Below are 10,048 nucleotides of genomic sequence, written 5' to 3'. Positions count from 1 at the left end.
TTTTCTAACACTGGAATATTTCTAACATTTTGAGTTATTTTCCAGTGTTAGAAAATCAGCACTTATATTTAACACTCAGAGGATTGGACACATACAGACACTCTCTAGTATTAATTTAACACTGGAGTTTTTGCTGTGTATCGACACACTGTGGCATGCTCTTGGAAATCCTCCACTGTGACTGAATGAAAACAATTCCGCAAAGAAAAGCAGCCTTCAGAGCAACATGAACGACTCACTGCTGGTTATTACAAACGCTCGATTGCATTTCTCCTCATTAGGTTCAAGGAGCAGCCACTCTTTAACAGTGAAAGGAAGGTTTGTTTTCACAATAGACCATTGTTTAATGAGTGTTTTGCATTAACTTGGATTATCTTTGTCTAATATTAACATTTGTTTAACCCTGTGAAAAATGCAAGTGTGACAAATAAAACTAAGAATAAAACTGGCACTGTACAGCAAAAAACGAATACCACTCAAACTATTCTGTAAAGAATCATAACAAACAGATATAACAACAACAACAACAACAACAACAATAATAATAATAATAATAATAATAATAATAATAATAATAATAATAATAATAATAATACTGATATATCCTCTAAACAAGAAGTTATGAGGTAGGCAAATTACAAAGCTCTGCTATTTGTTTATTTATAGTACGTATGACAAACCAAGGATGGAGACAAAAACACTAAATGTGGCAGGAAGTGAGTGAATGAGTAAGACTTACTTTCATTTTTGGTGATGCAGCTGTAGAGCGAGTTCTAGAATGAGAACAAGAAGCTGTGGTGACTCTGCTCACACAGACCACACTACTGCAGCAGAAACATGTTACTGGATTCAAGTCTCTGAACCACTGAATGACCTTTGACCCTTGACTAAAAAAGCCTATATTTGTGCTTTAGTGATTGATCACATTTCATTCAAACATTGGAACAGACGTGAGGAAACTGTGATTCTGACCAAGAAAACACTTGAAGCAATAATAATAACAACAACAGTGTGGAAACATTAGTAACTTCCATGTAAGCGTGCACATTTTCATCGACACATTGATACTCTTGTAAATCTGTAAAGGGAGCAGTCGAAGGAGGAAGAGACAGAAACAAGCACGAGGACATTTACAGTCTGACAGCTAGCTTCAATAAGCGATGTAAGCATAACAGCAACAATCCATCTGTGAGCGACACAGAAACACAGAGCTAAGAACTTCATCTGTCTGACAGTGTGCCACTGCAAAATACTCTCACCTCTCTGAAGCTGTTGGACTTACCTCTGTGGTTTTCTTGCATACTTTTGTTATATCATTTTTTGAAGATGCCTACATGGGGAAAAGAAATCAGATCAGTGTTGGGGACAGCAGCTCACACCCCAGGATGGACTCACAGCATCTCACCTGTTTGCATTCCTTGCGACACTCGGTCGTGATGGCCAGTTCACAGCAGCCCAGCCCCACCCAGCCTTCTGATTTCCTCGATACTCCTGCAAGCAAATCATACACCAGAGAATCAGCTCTTTGCCACGTGGATTTCTTTCTATGGCTATTAACTATCACACTTTGTGACACTGATTTATTTACTGTTACTGTGAATTATGAAAACAGATTCACATTTACTTATTCTGAGATTTTCATATTCAAACGAGAGCAGCGATAACACCATGGAGGTGGTTTTATGGTGAAGCAGAGCGAGCGAGTTCACTGCCTGCAGTAAGCTCTGCTGTCACATGTCTGAAAACAAAGGTGTTGACTGTAGTCACTGTCTGTGCTTCTCATGCTGTATATTCTGATCTTTGCAGAGTGAACTTCACTATCTCCACGTGTCCGGGGTGGGTGGAAAGTCCTCTCCCCCATCTGTCCAGCCACCATCGTGCACGTGTACGGACACACCTGCAGGACCAGCTTAAGAGTAAATCCATGAATGTTGCTGGAAATCAGTGAACATCAATGATGGACGATGTCTCACTCTGAGAGGACTGGAGGAAGGTTTTTTTGATTCCTTCATCCATCCATCCTCTTCTGCTGATGTTTGTCAGGGTCATCGGTGAGCTGAAGCCTGTCCCAGCTAACATAGAGCGAGAGGCAGGGTGGAGGACACGTCTCCAGCCTGACGCAGGGCTAGCACCCAGAGACAGACAACCATTCACACTCTCTAACCCCACTAACTGCATGTCTTTGGACTGTGGGAGGAAGTCACCCAGAGACAACCCACACAAACACAGGGAGAGCATGCAAACTCCACACAGAAAGACCCCGGCCTGATTCAAACCCAACATGCTCTCGCTGTGAGGCAGCAGCGGTCTCGCCACTGTGCTGCATAGCCCGAAGTAGACACCGCCCTCAACAGTGTCACATCAGAAAGCACCCAGAGGGACATTTTAGACACCTGTGATTCCACAACAACCAAATGTTTTCAGTTGGTGCTAAGCTGCCGACTGCTACAAAGCCATGCTGTTAAGAACATGGCGTACACAACCTGACACTGCTATCATCTCTCATCAATGTTCCTCTATAAACAGTATGTACTGTACATTTACATGTGCTGTCCCCGTGTCTGCCCGGCCACGTGTGCTTCTGTTTACTTTCTCCTCTCACCTCCCCGCCAGGGCGGAGCTCATTGCGGGCTCCCGCCCTTGGCTCACATACCTTCTCTTTATCAGGCTGCAATTATGTGTTGGACATTTAAGGCCGGGACACAGACGGTCTCATTGCTGGATGATTGTGCGAGACACGTTAGTGAATCTCTAGCTCTGTGAATCTCCTGTGTGTTTTTGCCTCTGAGTAACCGGCGTTTCCCCGTGTATAGTTTTCCTGGACCCGTGAATGAGATTCCCTTCCCGGATTTTTCCCTTGGACCCTGCAATTGCCCCACTGTATCTGCACTTGGTGATTGTGTAAATAAATGTCATTCCTTGTATTGGACTCTGATCTGCGCTTGAGTGTGACATGTGCTGCACCAACAGATGCCGGTGCAACAGTTTGCAGACAGATTTTATTTTGGTTGGTGGTTAAATACAACAGCAGATCAGCATCAGGATGTCGTGGTTTCACCTGCTTACCTGGAAGTGTAGAATTGATGCACATCCAAAGTTCATTCTGTAAGACATAAAAATGGTTAATGTCAGAGGTTATTAACAAAAAACCTTAATAACAGCTTTTATAATTCAGGTAGCATAATTATCAGATATGTAGCTCTGTTTTTCTCACACACCGTGGGTTTGTTAAAAAAGCAATTTTGCAATTCCACTTCAATGTCTGGGAGAAGAAGCACGAACTTTGGTAACTTTATAATTCCATGTGAATATATTAGTCTGCAGGTCTTTCATGAAAGTAAATGGGTGAAATTAGCAGGTGATAAGAATAATGTTTCTGGCTTGTTCCACCAACCATAGAAGAGGGCGTTACACTTTGGCTGAAGAGAGAAGGAAGCTGGTTGGATGTAAGAAAATGTTGCTTTAACAAAAAACTGAACGAGTTATTATGTGGCCACTCTATAATATTCTTCATATTTATAATAGAGTGATTTGTATATATTAGTGCTATTTGTTAAATGTGTGAACTCTGTAACAGATTGGATTATTTAACTAGCTGAGTCTGTTGCTGTAGCCCACATCATTTCCTCAGGGATTAATAAAGTTTTGTGATTGTGTTAATGTTTCAAAGAAACAATTAACCAATGATTTATTTTCAGAGACAGCTGTAAAGCAAACGTACAGATCAGCAGCTCTGATTGGCTGCTCTGCTGACCACATGTCTACTCGACTCCAGATGTGCAGCAAGCCCAGGTGTGACCCGTGATGCAGCACACTGTGCACGGCTCCTTCACTGGTTGTTGGATCAACAGTTTCAGTGAGCCGGTGCTCACACAGCAGTTATCTGCTGCACTATATTAGTTATGCAGAAATCCCATGACTTTACAAAATAACAGAATAAACTGAGCCAGTTCAGTTTTACAAAGAACAGACTCTACATTCTTCATTTCAAACTGAAACAGACGAGTGTTGAAAATATGAATGTGAGGAAACTCCCACTGGAACCAGAGCCCTCTGCGTCCTCTGCGTCCTACAGCTGAGGGACGCAGACACATGTTGTCGAGCTGGTACAGGACAGTAAGACGTACACTTGTTCACATGTCAGCTGTGTTCTCTTCACAGCTTTCAGAAAGCACTTCTTCAAACTCACCGGGCTCAAAGTTTGGCTTTGAAAACTCGGGTTCTTTCACTTCCATAAGGTAACCAGCTTTCACTGCTGAGTAAAAAGAGACTGTTGTTTCCTCAAACCTACCAGCCCCTCATTTATCTTCTCTGTAGTCAGCTGTGCTTACCCGTTCTTGTACTGTTCACCAGGATCGTCTCACTGTGCTGATGAATATTTTATTCCTTGAGCACTGAAACGTGAACACACCAAACACACAGGTGGATAAACAGGAGCTGCTCTGCTCTTCTTGAACTACTCGACACTCTGTGTCCACTTTTCTCCTTTTTGATAACGTTTCCATGAACAGCAGCAGCCTTTTTTTATTTTTTCATTTTATTTTAAATTGTACAGCGAATACATTTTTGTCACTACAAGGGAACGCTGCCTCCTCCCACCCAGCAGCCACTGTGATCTGTTTTTACACTGAAGCTCTGTTTCACAGAGAGGAACAGCAGCAATCATCCATCACAGCTTGTTAATCAACCACAGACCCAGAGAGAGTTTCAGGTCTTTGGAAAGCACACAGGGAAGTTCATTATACAACAGTCAACAGTCACAAAGACTTAGAAAGGAGACTGAATATGAAAACAGGTCCACTGAAAGTATCCATGTTTCTCTTCTGGACATACGCAGTCATCGTTTTGTCACATGACTCACACTGGAGTGGATCTCACCTGGATGCACACACACGCACAGACAACCCACCTTAGAAATGTCTCAGATAAGCACCTAGAGGAGCCTGGTCTGACAGACACATGGACAATATACAGACAAACGTCCCCAAGGACACTTTTGTTGATCGTACTCTGATCTGTTTCTTCACCAATCAGTCTGACGTACACAGATACCAGCAGTAGCTCCTGCAGCTCTGGCATTATCAAAGGCATCAGTGCAGACTGACAGGAACTCTACCACACATCACCTGTCCCCTGGTATCCTTTGGGATGGTGTGAAAGCATACATGAGACGGTGAATAATCTAATTTAGTTGTGCAAAAGAAAAAAGAAGCAAAGCTAAGGACAGTAAGGTTACTAGAACAACATCAAAGATCATAATCTCCATAATCTATTCTGCACTCAGAGATTTCCACAGTTTATTAACTGACAGGGCAGAGGGCAGCTCTAGACTCAGTGGTCAGAGGCACGGCGAGAATGCCAGCTGGTCAAGCTGTTTGTTTGAGCCCAGCAATCACCTAACAGAGTTCTTTTAATGAGTAACGATCCAGAGGATTCACACAGCAACACAAGGATAAGGGTAGGTTAACATGTGTATGAGATGATGAGCACAGCGTTGGGCGTTAGCTGAAACCTCTCAGGGAGACCAAGACGAGGAAAGTCAAATTACATGTGAAACACCATCAAACTGAACCTGCCTCCCAGTGTCACAACATGTCAGTGAAATCACCACACATATGGTGACGATACTGAAATACTACTATTTTTCACAGATGCATCTATGGTATGAGTTTCAAAGTCCTTCATCATCTTGTTCTTGAGTCGCATTAACCTGGCTGTCCACGCTGCCCCGCCCACCAGCCCTCCCAGCTGTTTACAGCTCAGGAGTACGGACTCCCTCACAAAGTCTGCAAATCCATTTTGTTTTTAGCAAACAGATCCAGCAGAAGAAACTTTTGTAGCAACAGCGTTGGTTGCAGAGCATCAAAATAAACCTTTGCCAGTGAGTAGTTCATGGTTTGTTTTAGTCCTCAAAGTTTTATTCCTTCGCAAGTTGTCGAACTACAAGTATGCTAGAGAACATGGGCACATGGGGACAGTCTACATCAGAGCCTGTTGTTACTGGAGCCTGTTTGCATTATGATGACCTGCGTAGGCCTAAATTTAACGTACATGTGTACTAGTTGTTTGTTTTTCTTACTGTAATTAACAACAGCTCCTTGTGTTGCAGCTGAACATCATCTATTTGTTTGAGCTAAATTGCACAGCTGTTGGTAGAAAAATGAACTGAAAACAATGCAAATGTTGTAAATCAGGGGTGCCCAATCCCGGTCCTCGAGAGCTACCGTCCTGCAGCTTTTAGATGCATCCTTGTTCCCACACACCCGAATCAAATGAATGGCTTGTTATCAGGCCTTTGCCAAACATGATGGCATGCTGAAGAGGTAATCAAACCATTTGATTCAGCTGTGTTGGAGTAGGGATGCATCTAAAAGCTGCAGGACGGTAGCTCTCGAGGACTGGGATTGGGCAGCCCTGTTGTAAATGATCCAAAAAACTAACCACACGGATCAGTACTATTTGGGGACTGGGCTCACGTGCAGTAGCTCTGGCCCTAGATCTTCTAAGTACGCTCCTGCATCCTGTAAATTCTGTTGTACTGGCTTCTCATTAACTTCAGGGCCAACTGTACCTGAGCGAACCCTGCCCTCACACTCCAACATGCATCCACACAAACTCATGTCCACGTGTCAGTTATATTGCAGAGATGCTGATATGAGTCTTCTGCAGAAATTGTGCATATTAGAGCCAAAATATATACGAGTTACTCTGTGAGGCTAATAAACATTTTTATTCACAACATTTTCTAAGTGTTATATATTCAAACCTTATGACACAACACAATACAATCATGAGACAAGGCTTCCAATAGAAACCATCTTGTTGGTTAGTGTACGTGTAGCTGCTGTATGTGAAATGGACTCACCATAGACTCTGGACAGTAACCAGGTAACCTCTGCAGGAGATGCTTCAGACGTGACTCACTCTTTATAGTGGTGAGCTGCAGGAAAAAGCAAAAACCATGACTTTATATAACACAATCTACACCGTAAATCTGGATCAGCTGGACCAGGTGACCCTGAATCCTCCCTTAGTTATGCTGCAATAGGTGTAGGCTGCGGGGGATTCCCATGATGCACTGGGTGTTTCTACTTCACTCACTATGTATTAACAGACCTCTCTGCATTGAATCATATCTGTTATAACCTCTGTCTCTCTTCCACAGCATGTCTTTATCCTGTCTTCCTTCTCTCACCCCAACCAATCACAGCAGATGGCCCCGCCCCTCCCTGAGCCTGGTTCTGCCGGAGGTTTCTTCCTGTTAAAAGGGAGTTTTTCCTTCCCACTGTCGCCAAAGTGCTGCTCATAGGGGGTCATATGATTGTTGGGTTTTGCTCTGTATGTATTGTTGTAGGGTCGACCTTACAATACAAAGCACATTGAGGAGACTGTTGTTGTGTTTTGGTGCTGTATAAATAAAATTGAATCAAAGCTGGTACATGGTTTGTTCTGCCTCAAACCAGTCTGGGTGGGACGAGGCTCACCACTAGGTGATGTCAGCAGAGCGTCTCTGTCAGAGCAGTGCTTGGTTTTTTGGAGATACTGTGACTGAAAGTCAATAGTTAAATTTATATTTTCTGAAATCTTTGAATGTAAAAAAGTTTTACTTAAAAACAAAAACTAATACTAACCCTTCCAAAGACTACTTCCCCTTTTTGTGCATCTTACAACACTTGATTTTCAGCATTTTCTGAGCTTTTTCTTTACTGGTTTTCAACTTTCACTTGCTGGTCAATAAGATCACAGTAAGGTCTACTCGGCATCTCTCTTGAAACCATCACCCCTTCTCACCCCTCACCCACAATTTCCCCAGCACCTCCTTAAAGTGCAGCAATAAAACTGTAACACTCAGCTGCTTTTTGCTCTGATGCAAAAGCCTCTCTCACATTTCCTTTAGTCCTCTTTCACTGACATGAGGATGGAGCGTCACCTTCTGTCAGTTAAAAAAAGTTGAGACTGAAGTTGATATTTTGAGCTTCAAAGACAATCTGATTTGATGTGAGTAAGGCTTGTTGTGGGATCAACATGGTGTTCCACTGGTAGTGCGTTAGATGACCTTAGGGAGCAAATGAAAGCCTGTCTAACTGCAGAGAGCATCTCTTGCCAAATGGAGGAGGCAGTGTCCAAAGTGTGTGGTCCAACTGGTGCTGTCTGGGAGGGGCATGATAATCCTTTACCTGGTCTGGGTCATTCGTAAGCCAATCAGCATTTGACTTACGCCCAGCTGAGCTACATGCTGTTGGGGTTTTGGAGGACTGCAGGTAGCACATTTACTTGGTTGAAAACCTCTCATTGGAGGCTCTCTCAGGGCAAATACATAAATGGACACAGCCATGAAACAAGCATCTATGTGTTTGTGAATGTGTATGTTCATACCTGGCCACAAGCTTCTCTGCAAGGTGAGAATTCGGCAGCATGGTGGCAACAGGAGGGATCTGCAGACAGAAGCATCAAGTTAGAGTCAGTTAGAGCATCGCCATCAGTGTTTGGTTCACCCAGAGCTACGGCTCTCACATGATGTCAAGTCACACTGCTGTGGCTGGAGGCAAATCCAGGGATTTGATGGCATTATTTTTCCAACTGTACTGGGGTAATGCCAGTTGAGCCAAGTTAGTCAGCATAGTTACTGGATGTCAGGATTTATGAGAGTGTGATATATTAAAGCCCTCGAATGACACTGAGCAGCTTAATAACAGGGAGAACAGATGATTACACAAACCACCAACCTAAGAAGATAAACTGACAGCACTTGTGAGAGTTACCTGCCTGATAGCTTGAACTGGGATGCCAACAGCACCTAGCCCCAGTGAGGTCTTTGTTAGTACAGTTTGCTTAATGCTACGATGGTACCAAGCAGGTTAAAGAAGCACGTGGACTGTTAAAACAACCAAACGCAAAAGCAAAGAGAACAAACTCAAAAAACCAAAACTGACCTACTTTGACAAAGAGTCCTGAATGTGAACAAAGGGAAGCTCTACTATTTGTTGGATTACATGAAAGTGGTTGACAGCGGTCTATGTTAGTACAATAGATTCAACTGGATCCACATGAGACGATGATGTCTTCTGACACGTCCTTTCCAATCTCAGAGTGACTTTGTTGCACTAACCTTCATGCTATGCAAATACATTAAACTGGTTGGTTGAGATGAAGCAGACGCCACTATGCACTGATGTGAGTATTTAAGTGTGCTTCGGAACTTTTGCTTGGAACTGGTTTCCAGTTGCATCCAACCCTTACATCGCTAAGCCCATCAACGCATCAGGTTCAGTGGAATAAAGCGCGTGGCCACTGTGCTCTCGAGAATAACAGAGTGACCGATCACCCTTTCCCATCTGACGTATGAGTCTGGGTTTGGCAGTTGCTAGGAGGACAGTAATTTATGTTTCAGTATCTTGTCCAAAAATACTTTTGCCTGAAAGAGTTGGGATTACATGAGTTAGTGCAGTGTGTTTGTGCAGGTGCTCAGTTCAGATGAGATCTGACGTACATGAAGGCCACAGCATATTATTCAAATCATTTCATTTCTTTTACAGACTTCAAAGTGCAAAAATGACACTAAAAGTGAGAAAATTATTTCCAGTGCTGTGTAAAAACAAACCCATCTTGTCTACACACACGGCTGAAAGCTTTCATGTGTATCACTCAGCTAAATACTAGAATAAGTACTTGCCTCACAGCTGAACTATAGTAACCGGGGGGTACTGACACTGCATTCATCACAGCCTGTGTGTGACGCTACACACTGCATGTGTTTAAAACACGATGAGAAGTACATTCTGTTGTATCCATGGCCTTGTTTGGTCTTTCAATCCGCGTACACCCCTGCACCAGCCAGTAGCTTCTTTTTGTTGCGCCCTCCTTAATGACCACTGTTGGCAGGCATGATGAGATGTGAAAGAAAGTGAGTGTGCTGACAGACGTGAAACAAATGATCTGTAGCTTTGTGTGTGCGGGTCTAAAGAGGAGCTGTGCTGTGAGTGTGTGATGTGGAGAGCCTGCTGAGTAAAGTTCAAACCTGCGCTGTAGCCTAAAAATTGCAACCTTC

General features: G+C 43.2%; 1 protein-coding gene across 1 annotated transcript in view; it reads right to left on the bottom strand.

Annotated features, from left to right (window-relative positions):
- Positions 1–9,605, bottom strand: part of LOC102208675 (reversion-inducing cysteine-rich protein with Kazal motifs-like) — a 13,141-nt gene extending 3,536 nt beyond the window's left edge. The window contains exons 1-7 of the mRNA XM_005753108.1: positions 9,602–9,605; positions 8,377–8,435; positions 6,866–6,940; positions 3,067–3,103; positions 1,406–1,491; positions 1,283–1,330; positions 740–773 (exon numbers count right to left, since the gene is read on the bottom strand). Of these exons, the coding sequence (XP_005753165.1) occupies positions 740–773; positions 1,283–1,330; positions 1,406–1,491; positions 3,067–3,103; positions 6,866–6,940; positions 8,377–8,435; positions 9,602–9,605 (343 nt within the window). The remainder of the gene's footprint in view (positions 1–739; positions 774–1,282; positions 1,331–1,405; positions 1,492–3,066; positions 3,104–6,865; positions 6,941–8,376; positions 8,436–9,601) is intronic.
- Positions 9,606–10,048: the final 443 nt, after the last annotated feature.

Source organism: Pundamilia nyererei, unplaced genomic scaffold (assembly GCF_000239375.1).
Source record: "Pundamilia nyererei isolate P.nyererei 1_Seehausen unplaced genomic scaffold, PunNye1.0 scaffold00402, whole genome shotgun sequence".
Lineage (NCBI taxonomy): Eukaryota > Metazoa > Chordata > Actinopteri > Cichliformes > Cichlidae > Pundamilia > Pundamilia nyererei.
Note: the sequence above shows the minus strand (reverse complement) of the source record. Positions and strands in the feature narration are given on the sequence as shown.